The sequence below is a fragment of the Pelecanus crispus genome, chromosome Z (assembly GCF_030463565.1).
Source record: "Pelecanus crispus isolate bPelCri1 chromosome Z, bPelCri1.pri, whole genome shotgun sequence".
In the NCBI taxonomy this organism is placed as follows: Eukaryota; Metazoa; Chordata; class Aves; order Pelecaniformes; family Pelecanidae; genus Pelecanus; species Pelecanus crispus.
The window spans coordinates 5,143,590-5,169,435 of NC_134676.1; the positions used below are offsets into that span (position 1 = coordinate 5,143,590).

The following is a 25,846-nucleotide window of genomic DNA, read 5'->3' on the forward strand; positions in this document are numbered from 1 at the left end:
ATCTGGACATAGTCCTGGGCGACTAGCTGTAGGTGGCCCTGCTTGAGCAGGGGGGTTGGTCCAGATGTCCTCCAGAGGTCCCTTCCAACCTCAACCATGCTGTCATTCTGTGAGCCCATGCTTGGTTACCATGTAAGACAGAAATACCCATCTCAAGGTTATATATTGGCAAGAAACCTTTATTGTCACAGATTATTTTCCATACATAAATTTAATCTACCCTTCTTTTTTTTTTTTTTTTGCAGGGCCTTAATAAATATCTACAAGGTGCAGCCTATGCCTGCAATTAAGAAAGTCGGAATTAGTTTGTTTTTTACGTTAGTGGAATACGTCTGTGATGAAACTCAACGCAATCCTCCCACAAGGCAGTTCTTCACATCCTGCATTGAGATTCTAGGCCAAGTGAGTTTATTCTCTGATTTTTGGATGCCTAATGATTATTCCAATTGCCTGCTGATATTGGGGGTCTAAAACATTCAGAAGCCTGAAAATTAACTTCTAAGCTTCTATCCCATTTTCCTTTCAACTAATTGTATAATATACACAGTCTTTAGGAGAGTTTAAGCTTGCATATAAGCAAAATAAAAACTGTTGCTCTGAGATGCCTGCTTAGTGCTAATAAATGCTGTGTTAGTTAAATGCTAAGGTAGGCTGGATTTTTGGGCAGGTAACTAAGGTTTGGATACTTCCAGGGCGTAAAAGAGTGTTTTGCCATATATTTCTCTGTTATCGATCACTTTCCAGCTGACATATGTCTTGTCAACCTCTGTGTTTAGAAACCTCTCTTCTACAGCCTTGCAATAAATATTCTTTGTGTAGAGAATTAGCCAGAAGTTTGCTGGTAGAGCACGTAAGTGCTTATTGGTTTTGGTAATATTTGCTGTGGGGAACACATTATGTGGGTGCTCTAAGAAAAAACATTAGCCTCTGTTTCGGTCCAGGCATTTATTTTCATCTCTTAAATGCAGTTTGTTTCCATCTGCAGCTGTCCTTAAGCGCCTCTAACAGCTGAGGTGTTGAAGAGCTCTCCATAGCCATAGTTCTGTTTAAGCTTTTCCTAATGTAAGGCAAGGCTACCGAAATCTGGATTCATTTTCATTTGTTAACCCATCAGAACAATTGGATTTCTAGGTGTTTTTATGCAGTGTGTGTATGGTCACAAGTGCTGTTCTTAAGTGGGTTAGGGAAACATGTTTATTTTACATTGTGTTTTGTGGAACAGCAGTATTTAGTTGAAGTCGATCTCATACAGTCCGTACATTTTTTTTAAAAGCAATAAAAATTGTGCTTGTCTCGACAAGAAGCTGAGAGGTATGTTTTCCAATAGATTCATACTAGGCCTTTTTCCTCACCATTTCCGATTCCCTCAGGTGTTCATCAGTGGGACCAAGTCGGAGTGCAAACGTCTCCTCCAGACGATCCTGGAGAATCGAAGGCTCTGTACTCTCCTTTCTCCTTACTTCACTCCTGTTGCCTCTCCCAGTGAATTTGTGACTTTATATGAAAAAGTCGTGGCCTTTCTGAGTGAGGATAACAGTGATGTTGTCTTCATGCTGCTGACAAAGGTAAACTACTCGTGAATACTGTCTCTCCTTTGTGGGTTGTTTTTGTGGGTGTTCTTCCCATAAAGACTGTGACTTTAGGCTAAGGAAGAAAGAGGTGCAAATCTGGTACTTTAAAATAACGTTGCCAGGTTCTGTAGATCTCTGTTGCTCATCCTGAATGGTGTGTGTTGTATTTAAGCTCAAGAGGGGCTGGAGGGCAAAAGCAAAAAAGCAAATAGGAAGCTTAAGCTACCATTTCCTAGCCCAGATAGTATCAGTATGTGCTTACTCTTCAGTGCACTCCTATCTTGAAATTAAAGCAGGCTCTCGATGGCTGCTTCTGCCTGATATCGCTGCAGAGGCATTCATCAAAATAGCCAGTGAATCCCAGGTATCTTAAAAACAAAACCAAACAAATTTGGAACAGTGTCTGAATCTTCCATCTCTGTTTGGCACCCGTGTCCTTCCTGCCTATCTTAAAACATACAGAGTTAGGTAGGAGCAAGCAATTTGCACATCTCTTGTTTCAGGGCTGCGTGATACTGTCTGTGTGTATTGTTGGTGGAGAAATTACTATTATACTTTAGGCTTTGATAGCTCTCTGATTCTCTTCATTAGTTACCCAGAGACAGGGTTTGACAGCTGTGAACAGCAGGCAGTCTGTTTGGGGCACGACTCCGAGCTGTCCTTAGTGGCAATGATCAGCACTGTCCCTGCTGACCTAGGTCTGAACAAGCAGCCTGGAGGCTACAAAAGCTTTGCACCTCCACCTGAAAAATGTATGGACTGTGGAGATTAGCACAGTCTAATGCTTCTAAGTGCTTGTTTGGCAGTGATACTGAAGCGTGGAAATTCGTATGCATCTTTGTGAATCTGAGAACACCTGCCAAGGGTTGGTTCATAAATTCAGAGACTTCTGCAATGTGCTAAATCATAACCTTTGGAGAGCGTTGCCTTTGTTTTGAGTTGAGTCTAATGAAGTGCAAATTCATTGGGTTTTTCTTAAATATGTAAAAACTTCAGGATTTTTTTTTTTCCCCCTGACAATTTCTTCCTTCTCCTAAAGGTGTTGCGGCTGTTAAAGCTTCTACTTACAAATGCTTCCTGTCCTCTCTTCTAGTTTGACCTTACACAGTGGTTAAACATTGCTAAGCCACCTCTGTCTGAACGTACCAAGCTTCTGGAGTCTATTCACTTGGCTCTCAATGCATGTGGCCTTGAACCTGAAGAAGACATTTTGATGCCATTTAATATCTTCTGCAAGCATTGGACTAACCTTATCCGGTATCAGTTCCCTGATCACTATAGCGATTTCCTAAGGTTGTTCGTGCAAAGTGAGTATCTGAATCGATGCGTACTAAAGCTTTTGTACAGAACTCTTCTGACTTAAAAATATGAACTGCATGCAGTGGAGTTAAATAGCAACAAATGCAGAATGATTCAAACTTTCTTAAGTTTCTACATGTGCTTTTATGTGCATGCTATGTTACATGTTTTTATTAGACCTATTTTAGCTCTACTAGAAAGAAACACTCTTCTACAGATCAAAGTACACGCATCAGTGACAACAGATTTTCAGCCCATATCACGGGAGAAGGATGGAGGAGAGGTTTCTATTAATGGAAGTGCTTATTAATTATAATTATGCCACAGTCTGTAATGCAGCATCCTTGTTCTTGAGCACCCTTCAATGTTAAACTGAGAACTGGAATTATGGAGACCTGGGACTGATACTGAAATCTGCTGAAAATGTCCTGGTTGACATTAGATGCTACCCATAATCTCCTGTGCTTCTAAAATGAGAACAAAAGTACTTGCTTTCTATCAAACTGTATGTGCTGAGGCAATAACTTCTCTTAATATGTGTTTGTAGCCAGGGATGTACTGAGTGCCTGGGAAACTCTCTTCTTAGAGAGCATGTAGATGCCAAAAGGGAATATTGAATTACTTATGTTTGGGAATTAGAGATATCTCTCACCCTTAAACTTGGGGCTCTCAACCTCATGCCTTACCTAATTTTTTTATGTAGTAGGGAGCTCTAATTTCAACCTTTTCTCACTGTTACTGAGAAAGGGAGTAATATCCTTCTCCTGACTTTCACAAATGCATTCCCTTCTCTTTCTCCTAAGGCTCATCAGAGCAGCTTCTAAGCCCTGACTGTTGGAAGGCATCACTTAAGGCTTTGGGGTGTGGTTCACCAGTGACTGAACAGGGAAGCTTCAAGAAAAGTGATTCTACTGAAAGTCCTGTGTTGCAGGATGCTGCAAAAATTCTCCTCTCTGCAGAACAGGTGGGTGCCTCTTTGGTTGATTTATTATGTTTTTCAGCTGAAACAGCTGCCCACCAGTGACACACAACACTGCTGTGCAGTCTTTGTGCAGCTGATTAATAGTTTCCTTCTTTTTTGCAGGTTAGAGAGACAGTTGAATGGCTTTCCACGTCTTTCTGCAAACTCCGACTGGCTTCAGTGGACTTCAGGACTTTTGGCCTGTTTTCAAAATGGAGTCCTTATGTGGCTGAAGTGAATAAATTTCTGGAGTATCTTACTAAGCGACTTATTGACACTGAAGTTGCCAATTTAGCCCAAGAGCCTGTTGGCAGTAACAGAATTCTAGCAGGTAATGTGTATCAAAAGCAAGTTACTTAAGAACAGGCACTCAGTTTCTCTAATTTCCTCTGTTAAAGACCATTTAAATATATGGTAAAATATTCTTGCTCTGCATTTGTACAATGATGAGAAACATTAAAATACAGATGGGAAACGTTGATGCTACTTCATGGCCACGTGGGGCTTTATGCTTGTTGGAGGAAGCTTGTTTATATTTGAACTTGCTTTAAAATTATTTTAGGAAGAGATCATACTTTCTTCAAAGAAAAATACAGTCTTTTGCACCGAGCAGAGGTTTGGGAACAAGGGACTACTGAATTTCATCATGTTGTGAATTTGATTTTGAAAAAATCGCCAAAACGCCTTTTATTTCAGCATATGCAGGTTTAAAGTGTGAATCATCCTTACCCCCACAATCTCAGATGTGTTAAAGTGATACTAATAAAAAAATCTAAGCAATACAAAATGCTTACGATTGTTGTTAAAGCAATCATATTGTTAACTGGAGTTACTAATAAGCATATTGTATTTTAAATTTTTATTTGACCAGGAAGAACTGATTAAATATTGGAATAAACAAAGGACATTGTATTCAAGTTTGGGAAAGTGTAATATGTTCACTGTTGCTAATTTGAGGCGGGAAGAAAGCAACTTCTGTGTTTTGTTTTCTTCTAGCATTGCAGTCCTTGTATTCAGTCATTGCTGGACTCTTTAAACCATGGATACTGGTCTTGGATAAGGAAGATGCAAGGTATATATTGCATTTTAAAATTAAATGAGTTTTTACTCAAGTAAGGACTTTATTAAGAATGACTTTCATCGTTACCTGATTTTTTTTTTTTTTTTCCCCCCCCTAATTCATGACTGTATTGTGACCTTCCTTTAAATAGCTGTGACTTGTGTCATATCCTTAACAATTACGGAACTAATTCATGAGTTTCTAAAGTCAAATTTTCCAAGACTTGGATTGAGTAATTCATTTAGATACAAGAAATCTAACCAAGCTCTGGTCAGGAAGCGGAGATGAGAAAAATATGAATTGCACTTAGTTCTGGAAACACTCAAATTTAAATTTTAGATTCCTTTCTTTTTTTAATTTCCGTAGTACTGATAACTCCTTAGTTTAAAACAAAAAAAAAAGCCGAACAAATACAACCCCAAATGCCAGTGGTATGTAAAGAAACCTTGGACCAAATCAGTTGTATGATGATCTACTGTCTTGTGTACCTCTGTCTTCACATGACGAGTTATTTGTAATGTTATACACTGAAATTCAACTTTCTTCCAAAGCCAAAAGCTTTCTGACCTGTGAGTGTATCTCCAGCATTTAACTAGAAGGTTGACTGCAGGTGGTATGTGCTGTCATTCAGATATTCCTCTGTTTTGGTATTTAATTCAGTTTTGAAATATCAAACAAGTAATCTCTGCTTACTCAGTGGTTTTGTGGATCTTCAGTGTTACATCAAAATGTGTACCTCTTTGAAGGAAGAAACAGCCAGTTCTGAAGAGTTTGAATGAAAGGACTGCTGATACCTACTATATTGATTTACTGTGTACTAGCTACTGTATTCATTTACTGTGCTTTAGAATATTTAAATCGTTTTAAGTATTTATCATCTGTTTATGGTCTGGTAACTCAGCACTGAAATTTGTGTTGCTTCACTTCTTTTAAGTAACCAGCCCTGTTACCCTTGGTTAGAGAGCGACACTCCCGTAGCATCCGCCGTGGTCTGCTTGTTTACAGATTGCATCAAGCTTTTGCACGAGAGCTTTAAAGGTGGGTGAAGTGCACGCTGTTTCAATGGAGTGGCACTTTCTGTTCTTTATTTCATCCTTAAAAGACATTTCATCCTTTTTTTTTTTTTTTTTTTTTTTTTCTTGGCAAGAGTATATAACATGATTGATAAATGCATAGCTGTCAGACAACAAAGTTAATGTGAAGGAAAGTAAAAACCAAAATGAGCTGTCATGAGAAGTGCATGACTTCATTCCAGGTCTATATGTTGTTCCCATACGACATATGCAGTAGCATGTCACGATGACCAATTCATGTGTCTCAACTGCTAGTCTTGGGGGTAATTTAATCTTCAGGACCAATCATTTTGAGGTCTTATTTAGCATTGCTAGTTGTGCCTAATGTGTAGTTAGACAGAGGAATGGGAAAAAATTAATTTTTCAAGTGCCTCTGAACAACCTTTAGGGATGAACTAGATTCAAACTTATCTTGTAGAAATAAATAAATAAAAATAACGTATCATTGCATGTTTAATAAGATCCCAGATTCATAAGATCTTTTTCAAAACCAAAACCAAACCAAAAGTATTTTATAACCTCAGATTATGTCCAGCAACTCTTCAAAAGATTGAGGAAGGGCATGAAATCTTAAGCTCCCCCACTTGTTGATTTGGAGGGGAAAAAAAAAAATTTTGAAAGCTTAAAAATGTGCATTTTTTTTTTCTTTGACACACGTATTTTGGTGTAACTTGCATTTATGGTTTTTCATCTTCAGAATTGGACTTTCTTCTGTAGTCAAGCTTTCCCTAAATTTTTTTCTGTTGTTAATTCAGCTGTATCCTTTGAATCTAGATAAGCTGTTGCCAAGCCACCGTGGGGCTCTCTGGTTACATCTAATGCACTACTGCGAATATTGCACAGCCCCCAAAATGCCTGAGTTTATTCTCTATAGTTTCCATACTGAGTTCAGAAGGCTTCCATGGAAGGAGATGCATCCAGACCAGATGCTTATGGAAGAGTTCTTTAAAGTGAGTACGTTGGCATTTGTTGAATTAAGTTCATAATCAGTGTTGCCCTTGAAAATAACTGGGGAGCTGGAGATGGTTCTTTACCAAGTAAGCTTTTAAAGTTTGTTGCAGTACTCATAGCTGCTCGTTTTGTGATTGATGGTTTTTTTGAAAGAGTGCTATGGCGTCTTACACAAAGTTGTGGGGAGCTGTAAAGCTAGCAGTCCTTGTAATCTGTCATTGCTCTGTCTCATTTATTACATATATATTTGATAAATATTTAGTTAGAGTTAATATATTTTACTATTGCCATGTTGTTCTCGCTTCTAAGTTGTCTGAGACAATGTAAACCTGCAGATAGGTGTGGAAACGCTCCAGGATTTACTGTTATCTGTCTGGGATGAGTTCTTCATGCAGTTCTAAACAGGCCTAGAGTTTCTTAGTTTCTCTTAGAGTGAAGAGAAATGGATCCGGTTGTGCAGCTAAGAGTTTGTAGTAGATCATTTCTTTCTGGTTTGCAGTAGCTTGGTATTCTGTACTGGTTGGTTGAGAGGCTTAGAAATTTGTATGTGCAACTCTTCTGATGGGGGGCAAAATGATGGAGAAGCCGTGTCTGTCTACTCCTCTGCTGACGTAAAATGGTGCTGTGGATTTATGGTTGGCTAAGGAGTTGTAAAGTATGAATGTATTTATATCTTGCATTGTTATGTACCTGTCCTTTTTTTTCTTTTTTTTTTTTTCCCTCCTTCCTAGATTGAAAGAGGCAGCCCCAAGAGTTGTTTCTTGTTCTTGGGTTATGTTTTATGTGAAATAAACTGGGTCAGTGTCCTCTCTGATGCCTGGAATCCCAACCCTCATCCTCAGACTCACAACATGATTGTCTGTTTGCTGTATATGATGGTCCTGTTGGCAAAGGAGGAACAACTTCTAGGCAAAGAGGTAATTTTTGAAAAGGTTCATACCTGTCTGTCTCCCAAGAATAACAATTCTTTACTAGCAAGGACACAGGCTGTGATGACTTTCTGACTTGCAGAATGATTATCTTGGAAGTGCCTGGGTAAAATACCCAAATAGTGTTCTAGAGATGGCCAAGACTAAATCCTTATGTGAGGCATTTTGCGTAGCTTCTGTGAGAAGAGAAGAGCTGCTGTTTGTTTTTAAGAAGCTTCTGTAGGTGCTGTGATTCAGTAGTGTTGTAAGGAGTAGGCAAATGAATACAGACAGTGTCCTGGAGTTACAAAATAACTCTCTAGGTTTTGGAAAGAAAAAATATATAGAATCATAGAATCGTTTGGGTTGGAAAAGACCTTTAAGATCATCCAGTCCAACCATTAACCTAACACTGCCAAGTCCACCACTAAACCAATTAAGGGGAGAGCAGCAATTCCACGTTTCCTGGCTTGGTGGCTGGATTCTTTTTTAATGAAAGTAAAAACTAGGAATCATTAAGGTTGGAAAGGATCTCTTAAGATCATCAGTCCAACCATCAACCCAACACCCCCATGCCCACTAAACCATGTCCCAAAGTGCCGTGTCTGCCTGCCTTTTGAACCCCTCCAGGGATGGTGACTCCCCCACCTCTCTGGGCAGCCTGTTCCAATGCTTGACTGCCCTTTCCCTGAAGAAATTTTTCCTAATATCCAAACTAAACCTCCCCTGGTGCAGCTTGAGGCCATTTCCTCTCGTCCTATTGCTAACTACATGGGAGAAGAGACCAACACCCACCTCACTACAACCTCCTTTCAGGTGCTTGTAGAGAGCAATGAGGTCTCCCCTCAGCCTCCTCTTCTCCAGGCTGAACAACCCCAGCTCCCTCAGCCGCTCCTCATAGAATCATAGAATCGTCTAGGTTGGAAAAGACCTTTAAGATCATCCAGTCCAACTATTAACCTACACTACCAAGTCCACACTAAACCAATCAAGGGTAGACTAGGCTAAACCATGTCCCAAAGTGCCACATCTACCCGTTTTTTGAACACTTCCAGGGATGGGGACTCCACCACCTCTCTGGGCAGCCTGTTCCAATGCTTGACCACCCTTTCCGTAAAGAAATTTTTCCTAATTTCCAACCTAAACCTCCCCTGGTGCAGCTTGAGCCCATTTCCTCTCATCCTATCGCTAGCTACTTGGGAGAAGAGACCAACACCCACCTCACTGTCCCCTCCTTTCAGGTAGTTGTAGAGAGCGATAAGGTCTCCCCTCAGTCTCCTCTTCTCCAGGCTAAACAACCCCAGTTCCCTCAGCCGCTCCTCATAAGACTTGTTCTCCAGACCCTTCACCAGCCTTGTTGCCCGTCTCTGAACACACTCCAGCACCTCAATGTCTTTCTTGTATTGAGGGGCCCAAAACTGGACACAGTATTCCAGGTGCGGCCTCACCAGCGCCGAGTACAGGGGGACAATCACCTCCGTGCTCCTGCTGGCCACACTATTCCTGACACAAGCCAGGATGCTGTTGGCCGCCTTGGCCACCTGGGCACACTGCTGGCTCATGTTCAGCCGGCTATCTGCCAACACCCCCAGATCCTTTTTGGCCAGGCAGTTTTCCAGCCACTCCTGCCCAAGCCTGTAGTGCTGCATGGGGTTGTTGTGACCCAAGTGCAGGACCCGGCACTTGGCCTTGTTGAACCTCATACAGTTGGCCACGGCCCATCGATCCAGCCTGTCCAGGTCCCTCTGCAGGGCCATCCTACCCTCGAGCAGATCGACACTCCCACCAAATTTGGTGTCGTCTGCAAACTTACTGAGGGCACACTCGATCCCCTCATCCAGATCATTGATAAAGATATTGAACAAGGCTGGCCCTAAAACAGAGCCCTGGGGAACACCGCTCATGACCGGCTGCCAACTGGACTTAACACCATTTACCACAACTCTTTGGGCTTGGCCACCCAACCAGTTCTTTACCCAGCGAAGAGTATGCCTGTCCAAGCCGTGAGCTGCCAGCTTCCCGAGGAGGATATTATGTGAGACGGTGTCAAAAGCTTTGCTAAAGTCCAGGTAGATGACATCCACAGCCTTTCCATCATCTACCAGGCGGGTCACCAGGTCATAGAAGGAGATCAGGTTGGTCAAGTAGGACCTGCCTTTTGTGAACCCATGCTGGCTGGGCCTGATCCCCTGGTTGACCTGTACTTGCCTGTGGAGTTCGCTCAAGATGAACCTCTCCATAATCTTCCCCAGCACCGAGGTCAGGCTGACAGGCCTGTAGTTCCCCGGGTCCTCCTTCCGGCCCTTCTTGTAGATGGGCGTCACATTGGCAAGCCTCCAGTCATCAGGGACCTCCCCTGTTAACCAGGACTGTTGATAGATGATGGAGAGTGGCTTGGCGAGCTCCTCCGCCAGCTCCCTCAGTACTCTCAGGTGGATCCCATCTGGCCCCATAGACTTGTGAGCATCCAGGTGGTGTAGCAGGTCATTAACTGCCTCATAAGGCTTGTGCTCCAAGTTTTTATATGTTAGTTTCATTAGTGTTTTACATAACAATTTTTTTTTTTTTAAACTACTGTGCAGTTTTTTCCATAGTTAAGTATGGGATGCTGCATAGTAGATCTTTCCTGCCTCTTAAGCTAGCATTTAATTAAAATGTCTGTTTCCTTTTCTCTTTCCTGGTTTTGGAGAGCCTTAGTTATAAGCACATGCAAAGTAGAGGTAGTATTAGCAAGAATTTACATACACACCTGTGATACATGTGCATATATATATGCAATATTATGTATAGCTTAAGGTGAAGCTTTTTCTGAGAGCCTGAGTGACAAGGATGTCTAGCATCAGCCCACTTTGATTCAGGCGGTGTGCCGTGAGTGCAGGAGCGGCATGGACTGTGCCGTTCATGCTTGTAGCGCCTGTGGTGCTGCGAGAGGAGTCGGGAGGCTCGCTGAGTCACGTTTGTTCTGTCACAGCCAGTCACGCAAATCTCTGCTGTACCTTGCTGCTGCTTCTGAGTGGCAAACGTAAATGTGTGGAGGGATGGTAAAGAGTCGTTCATCTACGAAGAGCTTATGCCCGGCTCTGTCTCTTACCGTGCACGTTCGTGATGTTTTCCAACCTGATCTTCAGTACTGGTCACGCTTCAGCGTAGGCACAACTCAGCAATGGGATTAGTCCCTGTGAGGTTAGGAGCGGCGCTTGATCTGAGCGTAGTTTTTTTTCATAGCTCTCTAAAAAGAAAATATTGGTTTTCTCAGGAGTTATAGATAAGTGTTGTTCAGTCCTTACTTAGAACCGCTTTTGCAAACACTTATTTCTTACCATAAAACGCTCCCTGCCTGACTCCATATGGTGTGATGACAAGTCACAAGGATGTAACAACACTTGAAGACCAGGTATATCTTTAAGAAGTTTGTCACTGTTTGCTTCTGATGAGTTACTGGGGACAGATTGCTTTATCTGTTGAATCTTAGTTGAGTTTTCTTGTCCCCTTGCTGCGATTTGATCATCTCTGATTTCTCAGCGCTTTTCCCCATTTACGGTTACATTCCAGTATTTCTGAATTTGAAATAGGGAAGGGAAACACTGGGTGTTAGAATGAACTTTCCAAGCCCTGCTTTTGCCAAGAGCTCTCTGTGGGTAAATTTAGCACAGTCTGATTCAGTCCATTGCTTCTGGAGGACTCTTCTAGAGGGGCTGGGTAATTTTCAAGAAGTCCCATTTCACATCTGTCAGCTTTCTCCCACTTGCAGCATCTTCCGTTTTCTGTTTCCTCTGAGGCATTACGAGGTGCTGTGTCAAGATGTCACCAGCAGCCTTTGATGAACACTGTATTCCAGTTTCGGAAAATTACTGGAGTTCACGTGCTTTGACCTGAATGTATTTACTTATCAGAAGCTTCTCAAGCTTCAGATGGTACCTGTTTGTACCTTGTATGAGTCAACCTCAGGAATTCCCTCCTAGCCTCCAGCAGTGTGTTAAACTGACACGTTCTCACTTGGTTTTTACCTCCCAGAACGCTCCTGTGACACCTTGACCTAAATCTCAAACTTTCTCAGCCCTATGTCCCAGTGCATGAGCAACTTGAGAAGTACTTGATGTACCGGTGTCACGTTCTTGTTGATGTAGTCTAATAGTGTGGCCAGCAGGAGCAGGGAGGTGATCGTCCCCCTGTACTCGGCGCTGGTGAGGCTGCACCTGGAATACTGTGTCCAGTTTTGGGCCCCTCAATACAAGAAGGACATGGAGGTGCTGGAGCGTGTCCAGAGAAGGGCAGCGGAGCTGGTGAAGGGTCTGGAGCACAGGGCTGGTGGGGAGCGGCTGAGGGAGCTGGGAGTGTTCAGCCTGGAGAAGAGGAGGCTGAGGGGAGACCTTATCGCTCTCTACAAGCACCTGAAAGGAGGTTGTAGTGAGGTGGGTGTTGGTCTCTTCTCCCATGTAGTTAGCGATAGGACGAGAGGAAATGGGCTCAAGCTGCACCAGGGGAGGTTTAGGTTGGAAATTAGGAAAAATTTCTTTACGGAAAGGGTGGTCAAGCATTGGAACAGGCTGCCCAGAGAGGTGGTGGAGTCCCCATCCCTGGAAGTGTTCAAAAAACGGGTAGATGTGGCACTTTGGGACATGGTTTAGCCTAGTCTACCCTTGATTGGTTTAGTGTGGACTTGGTAGTGTAGGTTAATAGTTGGACTGGATGATCTTAAAGGTCTTTTCCAACCTAAACGATTCTATGATTCTATTTTAAAGTCTTTAGGTTGTGTTGGTCGTCAACACAATTCCAGTATTTGTTCATTCTTTAACATGGAGAAATTTGGTGCTTCTCAGTGTCCAGGGTGGGCCCTTTTGATTTGCAGAAGTAATGAACCCGTGAGAGGAGGATGGCGGTAGCTGAGACTAGGCTTTCTGCTGCTTGTAGACAGAGAGACTTTCATCTGCGTACTTGCACTGCCTGTGCGAGTTGTGGACACTGTAGGCTGCTGTACTGTTCAGGATGGGATTTATGAGAATAAGCACTTGAGGAGTCCCCTGGGTTGGTAGATGATTCACTGAACAGAAAATCGAGGAACCCAGCTTCTGTCCCTGATCACTGTGAACTTATATTAATTTTTTTTAATAATTCTTTTAATGCCTTTTTTAAACCTCCACTGAAGTGACTTTACCTTGTAGGTTCTCCATTTCTTTCTAGCTGTCTTTACATATTTACATGTCAAATTTTAATGCCTCTCCCTGACTTTTCTGTTTGGTTAGAGCTGCTGCAGCAGTCTGAGTACTGTTACGTGAATGCTAGAGATGGCATACATCTGTTGGCTTGCTGCTTGAATGAGGAGTTGCTTTCCAGGCAGACTCCTAGTGGTCAACTATTTCTGTGGGGTTTCTGCTCTGTCTCCTTCAAATTTTGGAGTTTGGGCTTCCTTCCAATATCGAGTACTGTGAATATTAATTTAAAACAGTAAAGAAAGTCGAGCTTAGACGGGTGTCTTTAAATCTTCAGGAATCGCCACTCATAAATCTTCTTGGACAGACCAGCTCCCTTCCTTGGCAGCTTGTGGGCATTTCATCTTATCAAAGCATCATCAGCTACTGCAACAGTCACTACCCTCCCTCTGTTATCCTTGCTAAGGATCCTGCAGCTGAACTGATAGTGAAGCTTCTGAAAATCTCAGCAGGCTTTGGTGCATCTTCGGATAGTCACGTCCACCTCGTAAGTTGAACTGGTTTTGCAGTGCCTGTGAGCTGTTCTTATCATTTGCAATGTTTGGCTTTTGTATGTTATGTATGGAGTGTGGAAAGAGTTCTAGGCATGATTTTTTTTTTTTTTTCCTAATTGATTTTAATTTTGATTAACAGGATGCAACACTGAAGTGCCGAGCATACATTCGCCAGGTGGTACAATTTCTCAGCACCTTAGAACAGAGTGGAAAGATTACTCTTGCAGTTTTGGAACAAGAAATGTCCAATTTGCTAGATGATGTAGTCATCTTTAATCCTCCAGGTTTGTGTTAAAGAAGTGAGAAGTCACTTTAAAGCTGCCAAGATCCTTTATTCTGTGGCATGGATTGTTGAACATCTCTGACTGTGTAATTATTTACACTACTGTAATGTCTCCCTTATGGGGAGCAGGGCATGTTGCTCTGATGTATGTATTGGTGGTATATTAACACAAAACAAAAATATGAACGTTACCCTGTAGAGCTGTCAAGAGTGACAGAACCAACAGAAAAAACAGGGGTTATGTTGTGAATAAAACTGACTGATATATACAGAAGCTCGAGGGATTCTTTTCTTTGTTGTCTAGTTTTTTAATCTTTTTTTAAATTTTATTTGGCATTTGCATCCTTTTTTAAAAGGAAGGATGACACAAATACACCCTCTTTGTCCCAAGGGGAAGGGTTCTAAACTGTTGTGCAATTAGGAAAACCGACCCTACTGATGTAGGGGAATTACGTTGACGTACACTAGTAGTGTGGTGTGTCCACACCTGCAGCATTTATATTGATCTCAGTTTTAGTATTAGCACCATCCTGAACTTCCTCTATTAAACTAAAACTTTGGGCGAAATCAGTCGTCTCACAGTACTACACAGAAATACGTGTTAGGAGTTGTGTCTTTTCCTGTCCATGACCCACACAGGTCTGCTAGCAAGAGTGAAAAGAAAGTGTCTGAAAATCTGTGAGGGTGACAACTGTCTCTCAGTACTTGTATTGCTACTTGGAAGCTCTGTAGGACAGCCCCATAGTCAGTTAAAACTCTTTGGGACCTGAAGAGAAGTGAAGGCTTGGCTGTTGCTGCTGACACTCCTCGTAGCTGAGAAATTTTGGAGGAGGCAGGAGCTCTAGTATAAGAGGAGCAGCTCTGTTTCATGAGCCCCTGTGCACGCCTGTATGTGTTCTAGGGCTGAAAGAGAGAATGTTCCGTGTTGCTCAACCAGGCTGTGGAGTGCAGGAGGATCACTGATGCAGAGTGGCAGGAAAGGGGTGGTGTGTATCTGATTTACCTTCTCTCTGAGGTTTGGAGGGGGCTGGTGGAGGTTTTTGGAAGAGCCTCTGGGGCAGCACCTTTTGTTGACAACAGCCAGGGAGGAGAAGGCTGGAATTCTTGCAGGGGTGCTGTGCCAGGACTTGTCCCAGGAGATCTGGTGGGCCCTGGTGTCAGGTGTCTGGTGGTGGTCCTCCTCGGTGGTCTGCAGCCTGTGAAGCGGGACTTGGCTATAAAAGTAGTTGTGATCTTACCCACGTCAGTGAACCTCCTGGCATTGTCTTTCTCATTTGGTCTGTGATAAGATGTGTACCTTACTGGGGAGCTGGGCCATGACAGATCACTTTTGGGGCTTTTTTTTTTTGCCCTTTTTTTTTTTTTTTCAGTTCCTTAGTAGGTAGATGATACAAACAGAATAGCTTAGCTTGGAAGGGAGCTCTGGAGGCCTGTAGTCCAACATCCTCCTCAAACCAGGGCTAGCTTCAAAGTTAAATCAGGTTGGTCAGGGCCTTGTCTGGTGAGCTTCCAAATATCTGCAAGTGTGCAAGTCTCAACCTCTTTGGGTGATGTTTTCTGGTGATTAATCCCTCTTTGTGCCCAACTTTTCTTCATAACCAGTTGAAATTTTTCCTTTTACAATGCCTGATGTTGCTTGAAAATTTTCTTTTATAACAATGGTGGCTTTTTTCATCAATATTGCAAAGGTCTACTCTGTAGACTTTTAAAAGCCAAGCGCAGGAAATGTTTGTGCTTCAAGAGTACTGTTAGAGGTGGCCCATGATAACATGTTCAGGCAATGCCAAGAGATGGTTTCAAAAAAATATTCTGGGGCTGAACACTGGGATTAGCAGGAAATCTAGAATCCTGGAAATGCATGAGGGGATTGCAACACTTCAGGGCTCATCTCGGTCATATTTCAAATTGAATAATCTAAGATCTTGGTTGTTTCACTCTAAGCTGTGCTTTATACTGTGTTTTAATACCCAGGTTTTCTTGGAGACTGTAAACCTGCTTTATCGTTCAATTTATTTACACTGTAGTCATGGTAAAAGACCCTAGGTGAAAGATGGGCTCCAATGTACTCTGCTATACAGTCTTGTGAGCTGTCTCTGTTTAATGAATGATGAACTATCTCATCCAGGGAAGGGGCTGCGAGGAGTGGGTGGCTTGCTGCCGTTTCATGAGTACAGGCAAGGAATTGAGGTGTGTAATGAGCAAGAGGCTTTTCCCAGTATCTACAGAAAGGGTTCATGAAGTTGAATTTGGGTTCTAGTGTCTATTTACTGAAATGGTTCTCATATTTCTGACTTTCAGATATGGATCTGCAAACGCGTCATATGGCCCTCAGCGGTCTCTTTACAGAAACGCTGATGATGATGAACAATTCTAGCGTCGCAACAGCCGAGTCGCTACGGGGGAGCTTACGAAGGTGGATTGACGGCAAAGTGCACGGGTTGCTAGCGATGCCCCTTCTCACAGCAGCGTGTCAGAGCCTGGCCTCCGTGCGACACATGGCAGAGACGACAGAAGCCTGCATCACTGCTTACTTCAATGAAGGTAGGAGCCTGTCTTCTGCTGCTTGTCTCAAAAACTTTGGTCGGTCTTGGATGCCCATTAAATACAAAATCATCTGGGATCCTTATGGCTTCACGCTGCCCAGTACTGGAACTGGGTTTTAATCTGGTTTCCGTAATCAGAGCTCCTTTCTTTGTACGTGATGGCTCCCAGCCATCACACATAGACGTGCTGTAGTAACTAGATGTAGAAAAATTAGGCCAACTGCTCCAATTGTGCATTTTCTTAAGAACTATACCTGTCAGTGTAACGGTTGCCATTTTTCCACCTAAAATGGGAGGACTTTTTTTAAAAAGAATCATCCCAAGAGAACAAAACAGGTATTTGTCCCTTCCTCTAGTGTTCTGTAGGCTAATTTAAGAAAAAACAATATTCTTGATTGGTAAAACTCTGAAATTCTGTGATGTGGGTTTTTTTTTTTTTTTTCTTTCTGTTTACATAATCCTTGTGGAACTGCATGGTTTTTTTTCCACATTCTGTGTGATCAGATTTCAGTACACCTGAAGGAGATACTTAAATTTCCATTGCTAAAATTTTCAAATTTAATCCTGACTGAATGCTGGGAAAATACCTCACCTTGACCTCGAGGAGGTGCCCTATGGTAGTGGAGTTTTTCTTTTCTCTTCTCTCCAGCAGAGCTGCACGACAAACGTATTACCTGGAAAACAGCTAAACCAGCCCAAATTCTGTAACTTATAGCAACACAGTGAAGTAGTTCTAGGTCTTAGGTTTTACTAAGTGCTGCTTTCTCACATGCTCTTTGTTCTGTCCTTGTGTTTTCTTTCTAGATTGTCCTCACCACCAGGATTTAGGCTGGGGCCCTATACTCGCCTCCCTCCAAGTTCCTGAGCTAACCATGGAAGAATTCCTGCAGGAATGTCTGTCTTTAGGAAGCTACTTGACCCTGTATGTCTACCTGCTGCAATGCCTAAACACTGACCAGACTCTTACCAATGAAATGAAGATCCTGCTAACCATCAGTAAATGGCTGGAGCAAGTGTACCCAAGGTACAAAACTTGAGGCTTCTGAATATGCCCTGACTTTTAAATAAGGCTGCAGTTGTATAGCTGGTATAATTAGGTGGCCAGGTTAATTAGGCTAATTTCGCTAGGCTGCTGGATGAAATGGCCAGTCCTTCTATATCCACTGTTACGGAGTCTGCCCAACCCCAGTGCCGACACTCATCGTTGTTGTGGTTAAACAGAAGAGGGAATTTTATTTGCTTGAACGCTTCTGGTGCAGTTTTGATCAATTTTCAGTCAGAGAAGCTTGATTTCAATGGCAGCCTGGATTTGTGCTCAGTTAAATTTACTTGAAGCAAACCCTACATCACTGTGGGTTCCACTTTCCAGAATGTCCACTAGGTGGGATGAGTTATGTGCTAAATACTCAGTTTGACATTCCTGAGAAGACCTGGTGTTCAAAGCTGCTCAGTGGGGACTGTCAGCAGCTCTGAACCAAATCTGAACACAGTGGATCTGGTGGGGTGCCCAGAGTTAGCAGCCTCTATAGCTGCAAAACAACTTATTAGATAACAGGGTTCTGGTGGGAAAGGATGGATAGCTTTGGGGTTAAAATGATAATACTTTGTACTTAAATTATGTAAGTACAGTATTTACAGCTGCTGCTGAAATTGCCAGAATTTATGGTGAATATTTTTCTGTATTAATGTTGATAATGTTCTTATTTGCTGTGAAAGAACATTTTGGGAAAATGTACATTCCTGCTGTTTCTTGAAATTAAGAGAATACTTTGGCTTTTGTAGGTACCGTAGTAATTTGATTGCCAAAGTGTGAAGGAGACAGCAAAGCCACCATGCACAGTAAATTAAACCTTGCTCTGAACATCAAAGCTGAGGGTGCCTGAGATGGGAAATGACTGGGCAGAGTAACGCGAGGATAGTCTGATGCAGGAAACTCGTGCTGATGCTTTATGTGGAAAATCTGAGCTTGTTTACCTAAACTGCAAACTGTTAGGGGAAAGATTAAAAATATCATAGGGGGAACTTCACTTTGTGCTTTGCTCAACAAAAAATTTCAATGTTTCCTTCTCTAGAAGATAATATTAAAAGTCTAAATTGTTGTGGAAACAACAGCTAGTGCTTCCTAAAGTGTTTTATTGTTAAGTGAAGAAAAAAGAAAGAGTAGAGATAGCGCTTCATTCCTTTTATACCAAGTCTTAGACAAATTTAAGTCTACTTACGGCTGCAATATCATTTATTCCCAGTTGTAAAGCTTAAAAGGAAGCATTGTTCTTTGTCCTCTTACAGGCCCTTAAAACCTGCTAGCTGATGTCTGCATCAGATCCGTAACAACAGCAGTTACAACAGTGTAGTAACTGATGGGGTAGTATAGTTATGCTATCCTCATATAGTAAGATTAGCTGTCGTTAAGTAACCATCTGAATTCTTTGTAGGCCTAATGGGGAGAGATACAAACTTCTTTACCTATGCATCTGACTCTTCGGGGTTTTTTTGTTTGGGTTGGTTTTTTTTGTTTTGTTTTTTAATTTATACTTTTTTTTTATTCTTTTAAATCTTACCTAAAGCTCAGCCAAGGAAGAGGCAAAGCTGTTTCTTTGGTGGCATAAAGCCATGCAGTTATCCTTGATTCAGATGGAGCAAGATGACACTGTTCTGATCGAATCTGTCATTCAGACACTGCTGTCAATCCAGGGCAGGCAGAGTCAGCTGGCTGAGGAGAGACTGACTTCTGGAATACTTGGTGCTATTGGGCTAGGCAGGAGGTCTCCTTTGTCACCCAGGTAAGGGTTGAAGTGTGAATTGAACAGTGCATTAGTTGATTTAATGAGTCGTCATGTTAAGCTGCAGCCTGGATCCAGACTGCACAGTGCAATGTCAAAAGATGTTCTGAATCCATGCTGTCCCCAAACCTATAAACTTGTTTGGGCCCACCATAGAAAAAAATGTACTGAGTATTTTAATCTGGTTAAGAAGTGAATATGAACTTCTGCAAAGTTTGTGGTGGAAAAGGAAAGAAAATGCAGTTGTGACTCTGGCTTATGTCCATCTCCAGCGAAGTTGGTAGGGAGACTGTTAGTGGAAAATACTTTCACCTGGTCTGTAGAAGACTGTTCCAGTTGACCTCATAAGAATTTTGTATCATCACATGCACGTTGCCTTGTCCATCTTAACCTTGAGGTATTGGAAGCGTTAAGAGAAGCTCAATGAAATAAGTGCTTGCTTGTTACTCTCTTTACCTTCTAAAGAGACACACCAAGTTTGGTTGTTAGGTATTAAAATCAAGTTCACTATGGAAAGAATGCCAAGAAAAAATATGTAAATGTTTGTGTAACACCAATTCAACACAGTACCTAAACATAACTAAATGTTTATAAAGACCACCTGGGATGCAATCCTGTTAAAATTGTTCCGAAATCTTAGTCTCTTTCAACTCATCCCTTGATTTGGCTGATGTGGGTGTTGCAAAGGCTGTGAAATGGAGGAGTATTTCACATGTGGCCTCAAGGCTGCAGCTAACCTTGGAACAGATGTAACATTTCGTATGTATGGTATTATCTTACCCTGTAGTATGTATGATAAACTATTTATGTATGTATTAAAGTGATTTTTTTTTTCTTTCTAATGCATTGAAAAAGGTCCTGTAAAGCCTTTCCTACGTTCCTCATGCAAGAGGTATCTCACGGGATAGAATCTAGTTCATCTGCTGTTGAGGACTTGCAAATTTGATACCACCTTCTCTCTCTGTGCTTTTCCCTATGCAAGGTTTCGGGTGGTTGCCCGCAGTTTGTCTGCCTTCCTCTCGGTGCAGATTCCTACAGAAAATCAAGTCCGCCTGAAAGCGGGGTCAGAGCCAAAGCTGTCGCAGAAGGCCCAGCAGGTAGGGTGTGCCAGTTGCTGGCTTCTTGACTGCCCTCTTCGTGCGCTCGCTCAGTTTGCGGGCTGAGGCTTATAAGAGTCACTGCAAGCATTGCTTCAAGCTAAATCCTACTCTCAACTTGTTGATTTTATTTGGCTCTGAATGCCCTCAATCTTTTTTTTTTTTTTTGCTACTGCTTTACACCTGGCTTTAAATTTTGAATTTCAGAAGTAGCTTGTTGCTCTCATTTCTTGGGGAAGGGGAAGTATCACAAAATTGTGTGCTATTTTGCTATACATCAAAACACCATCTTGGAATTTGCCAGGTGATGATGCAAGTTTGCTGAACTCTGGTAGCAGGACTGTGTGTCTGAGCCCTAACCTAAAGTGATCCTAGGTAAAACTGTTTATACAGCATTCTGTATGAATATGAAGGCATGAGTTTCTAATCTTATACACTGAAAAGGTGCAGACAAACTTAATCTGTAAACCCCGAGTTCAGAAACTTTGGAACATAGCAGGTAGAAGGAATTTAAAACAAACAGGAAAAACCAATGCTGCTGCGATTGCACTGCTTTTCAGTGATAAAGCAGGACTACATTCCCACTAATATTTGTTTGTGTGAGATCAGGGCTTAAAAACCCTGTGACAAATCAACATGGTCAGTGCACACGCTAAAGAAGGAATGTTTTATGTTTCAGTAAGTGCATGCGAAGAGAAAAGAGGAGTTGGTTAGAAACCAAAGCAAAGTGACTGACTTGGTACAACTTGTTTCTCTTCTCTAAGAAATGAATGAAACTTGTTGAGATTATTTCCAGTGTTTGCCGTGGCTGGTACTGCCAGCATAGTTTCTTTTACATATAATTTCTAACTTGACATTGTCTCTGTAACGTTATTAATGGGAGCAAGAGAATACTTTCATAAAAGTCAAAGACGCTCATAAGAAAAACCTGAAGTGAATAGTTAAGTGTGTTGCAGTTTGTAGTTCAGTGTAATTTCCCTGAAACCATGTCTTGAGCTCATGAAGTAAATATTTGACAATATTTGGGTTACAGAATCCTAGCAAGCCTTGGTAGAACAGTTGTTGTGTTGATCTCAGGGAAAGAACAGCTTGAAAAATATGAGTTGACTTGAAACACTCTTACGTGATTGTATTTTACAAATGTCTTGTTCCAAATATTCCAGGACCTCTAGTAAATAAGGATCTTCTAGTGGAGTTGTGAATATGGTGGCTCATGAACTGGTTTGTTACGGACTGAAGTACGCACAGCTAACAGGCTTTTTCCCTTGTATCTATAGGCACTGAATACTCTTGAATCTATGGCATCAAACAAACAATATATGGATTATCAAGAGCAGCTCTCCCAGGCTTCTCAGTTCATCAAACATCCAGAACACTGTCTTCGAGACGGCAATAATCTCTTGGCTCTCCTTATTAACACCCTGTACCCAGAAGTGCATTATTTGGACAGCATACGGTAGCAGCACTGAGCTCGCAGAATCATGCAATGTTGATTACTCTGGTTTACATTTAATGTTGTTATTGCACAAGTAATTTTGACCTTTCAGAGTTCCACTTTAAGTCAGAAATGTGAATGGGAACTGTACACTGGCAAGTTTTTCTACTCTTTAGTGTTTTCTTTCTTTTCTTTTGATTTGTAGGCTTGTGGAATTGGTTTTTGTTGACTGAAAACACTTGAGTATCTTCCTGTGTGTGATGCACATCTGAGAGGAGGATACTGAGCATAGATGTACAAATCATTAGACAGGAAAGCTCATCCTGTAGCATCTTAAGTTTTTGCTTTGTGCCTTTTTTATTTTCCAATGTATCATTGCTCAGGCCAGTTCAAAGTGAGTGGAGGATTGTGTATAAAAGAGGTTTTGACTTTGTTAACCATGGTACCTCTAAATCTTAGGTGAGTGTGTGTTTGGAGACCTTTGAAGTGACTGTATTTGGAAAGATAGTATTTTAAATTTTGCCTTTTTTTTTTTTTTTTACTATCCCACAGAAATCTGTAGTTGAAAGGCATGCTTACAAACTTCTTCCACTTCTGTAAACACAACCTAAAATTTGAACTGAAGAACTTTTGTTTTTTCCTTTTTTTCTAAATATTAGTGAATCTGCAACTATATTGCTTGATTAAATGCAAGTCACTTCTAGCCAAATTATTTTTAAGTCAGGTGACTTAAATCCAGAGGTGGGTTTTCTGGATCCCTAGTTTCTGGGAGGGGAACAGTCAGTTATGTTCATGTTAGATGGGATCCCTTAATTCTGAAAGTCTGCTTGTTTAGGAAACAGTGGTTTAACAAGTGGATGCTCACCACTTTATTCTTTTCTTCCTAACTGGGCATGACACGACAAGATTTTAGATGACACTGTGAAAAGGTATTTATATTGTATTAAATTTGGTGATCACTTGTTAAAATTCTATTGCCAAAGCCTGAGCCATGAGCCTGTAAATCTCTTGTTTCAGCTGAATGATCACTGGTTTTGTTGCCTTGCCTGGTGATAAGATGCACCTTTGTTTGGGGAAAGCAGAAGGCGAGTTTCCCCGGTTGCTTGTCTAACGTTGTCCCTCTTATCACTGATCTATTTGAGGTGGCCCAAGGTCCAGCAGTCCCAGTCTGTACCCCTCTATGAAGGAACAATGATCGCTTCTTCTCTTCCTCCATTAATTGTGCCTTTATGTTTAGAACATGGTTACATGTTAAAACATTAGTTCTTGTCACTAGGGGAAGGAAATGTGCTACCTACTGTCTGGTCAGTAATGCTTTGAAGTGTTGCTCTTAACTGTGGTTCCGGTGTTGGAGGACAAATCACCTTTTTCTTCCTGATGGATTCTGCTAACTATGCCAGCTGGGTCACTAGATCACCTTCATCTTAACGTGGTCTTAGAGTTCTTTGCTCTATCTGCGAGCCTATAAATATATATACATACATATATACATATGTACATCCCTCTGTATATTAACCAGGTATCGATGCAGTGTGTTTTTTAACAGACCGTTTTGGAAAATTCATGCCTGGAAGAATACATTCTGCTGCTTTCCCCCCCCACCCCCAAAGACTTAAAAGCACTGGTTTTATTAGATTCAATGTTACTGATCAGTTGCATAAAAATGTGAAAAAGTCAGAAATATGTGTTTGACGTGCACTTTTAAAATGAGGTATTGTTTCAGCTGTTGAGTTTTTACAAGTGTTGTATTTATAACATGCTATGTCTGCAAAGACCATGCAAAATAAAAATGAAAAATCAAGTAATTTGTGACAAAAGCCATGATATTTTCAACTTGCTGGAAGACTCCACATCAGGTAATACGTAATTGTTCTTGGAGATGAAAGTATGCTGGGGGAGTGCCACGCAGTTGCTCAGTTGATGGAGATTTGGCGACTCTTCTCTTTGACATCCTGGATTTAACATGTATGGGATACAACAGCCTGGTTTTGTGCCCAGAACCCAGGAGAAAGCTCATCTATGTAATGGCATAAATAACATTTCTCTGTCGGGACAAAATTCCCCAAAACTCTGTGATAACGTGACAGTTGGATGATGCACTCGTTCAGGTCTTTCAGTGCTCACAGCTGACCCAGACTGTGGAATTTGGTATTTATCCCAAATGAGGGGAAGGCTGGTGGTGTGGAGGGAAGTAGGGGAAAATTATGCCTCCAGTGCTGGTGGTACAGCATCCTTGCTGAGGGCTTTGCTGGTGGGCAGGGCTGGACCAGGCTGGGATCACTGCTGTCAGCAAATGCCATTGACACCATCATCCTGTCCATTTGTCTGGACCATTGAAACAGCTTCTGTAATAACTTACTGCTTAATATGTAATAGGAGTGATGCTGTTGACTTTTTCACCACTTCTCGATCCAATAATTGTGATGAAAATGATTTGTTTTATCATGGTTAAAGTACTCTCTGAATAATACTATGGTAGGCCCTAAGAAATGGGGAGAATTCAGTGAGCTGATATTTTTGATCATAGAATCAGAATCGTTTAGGTTGGAAAAGACCTTTAAGATCATCCAGTCCAACCATTAACCTAACACTACCAAGTCCACCACTAAACCAACTAAGGGTAGAGTAATAATTAATTCCACGTTTCCTGGCTTGGTGGCTGGATTCTTTTTTTAATGGAAGTAAAACGAGGAATCATTAAGGTTGGAAAGGATCTCAAAGATCATCATTCCAATCATCAACCCAACACCCCCATGCCCACTAAACCATGTCCCCAAGTGCCACATCTGCCCGTTTTTTGAACACTTCCAGGGATGGGGACTCCACCACCTCTCTGGGCAGCCTGTTCCAATGCTTGACTACCCTTTCTGTGAAGAAATTTTTCCTAATATCCAATCTAAACCTCCCCTGGTGCGGCTTGAGCCCATTTCCTCTCATCCTATTGCTAACTACTTGGGAGAAGAGGCCAACACCCACCTCACTCCCCCCTCCTGTCAGGCAGTTGTAGAGAGCGATCAGGTCTCCCCTCAGCCTCCTCTTCTCCAGGCTGAACACCCCCAGCTCCCTCAGCCGCTCCCCACCAGCCCTGTGCTCCAGACCCTTCACCAGCCTTGTTGCCCTTCTCTGGACACGCTCCAGCACCTCAATGTCTTTCTTGTATTGAGGGGCCCAAAACTGAACACAGTATTTGAAGTGTGGCCTCACCAGTGCCGAGTACAGGGGCACAATGTGCACGTTACCCACAAACTGATCTGCTGGCTTCTTGGAGAGTGGTAGAAGTCTGAACCTGTGCTTTCCTCAAACAAAGGAGAGCAGTTTTATGAACTAACAGATCCACTGGCACAAATGTGCACGCCGGTGCTTGGTGTCTCATTCTCCAAACGGTGCCCGACAGATTGACTTTTTGTTTCTTCTAGTTTTACTGGAAAGACTTTCACATTCCCAGCATCTCCCACCCTCCCTCCTACCCCAAACTGCAGTGTTCTTTTTCACATCATAAATGTAACCGGGTAATTTCAGAAGAAAACTGAGTTTTGTGTTGTTTTTAGCACTGTAGATTGCAGCAGAAAGAGATGAAATTGGAACGTCAGCTACTTAATAACAAGTGTGCCTTTTGGATAATTCATGCAGCTTAGTCGGAGGATGAAGATCTGTGGCTTTTTGGACGTTTGACTGGCACAGGTGGTGTTGCGTTGGGATGAACTGTTGCCTGTGGATTGCAGCTTAAGTATTTATTAAGAAAATAAGGCCAAATAGGGAAATGGACATAACAGGTGATTGAGGCAATTACTTAAGTCGGTGGAATGGAAAACTAGGAATCTGAGCAGCAAGATGCATGGAAGGTGCAGAGAGTGCTTCGTCTGCAGGCTGACTCTACAGCGTCCCACAGGGGCTGGGGCACTGGTGATGGGAGTTGCTATCACTTAGTCTGGAAGCTGAAGTGCTCGACAGAGCAATGGCCAAATCCTCCCAAACCCTGACTATGCAGAAACTGGGGGGGAAAAAGGGGGGAGGAACTGGAACATGCTTGTTGGGCCATTCGAGGTCATTACTAGAACCCCCTGGCACGTGTGCTGCTGTGTTTTGTCCCTCCAGTATATACTGGTTTGAGTCCCCTGTGAGGACCAGGGCCTGCCAACACGGGGCTTCTTCCTTGCGCACATCCTGGGCAGGTGGTCTGT

General features: G+C 42.2%; 1 protein-coding gene across 3 annotated transcripts in view; it reads left to right on the plus strand.

Annotated features, from left to right (window-relative positions):
* The window catches only part of EPG5 (ectopic P-granules 5 autophagy tethering factor), a 64,640-nt gene extending 41,170 nt beyond the window's left edge, over positions 1-23,470 (plus strand). For all 3 annotated transcript variants that reach the window (XM_075725844.1, XM_075725845.1, XM_075725846.1), the window contains 16 exons: positions 246-402; positions 1,371-1,565; positions 2,665-2,878; positions 3,674-3,834; positions 3,955-4,162; positions 4,828-4,903; positions 5,826-5,929; positions 6,739-6,914; positions 7,647-7,832; positions 13,311-13,520; positions 13,667-13,811; positions 16,109-16,351; positions 17,158-17,377; positions 18,918-19,133; positions 20,116-20,230; positions 21,508-23,470. In XM_075725844.1, coding sequence (XP_075581959.1) covers positions 246-402; positions 1,371-1,565; positions 2,665-2,878; positions 3,674-3,834; positions 3,955-4,162; positions 4,828-4,903; positions 5,826-5,929; positions 6,739-6,914; positions 7,647-7,832; positions 13,311-13,520; positions 13,667-13,811; positions 16,109-16,351; positions 17,158-17,377; positions 18,918-19,133; positions 20,116-20,230; positions 21,508-21,690 — 2,809 coding nt within the window. In that variant the 3' untranslated portion in view covers positions 21,691-23,470. The remainder of the gene's footprint in view (positions 1-245; positions 403-1,370; positions 1,566-2,664; positions 2,879-3,673; positions 3,835-3,954; positions 4,163-4,827; positions 4,904-5,825; positions 5,930-6,738; positions 6,915-7,646; positions 7,833-13,310; positions 13,521-13,666; positions 13,812-16,108; positions 16,352-17,157; positions 17,378-18,917; positions 19,134-20,115; positions 20,231-21,507) is intronic.
* The last annotated feature ends 2,376 nt before the right edge of the window (positions 23,471-25,846 follow it).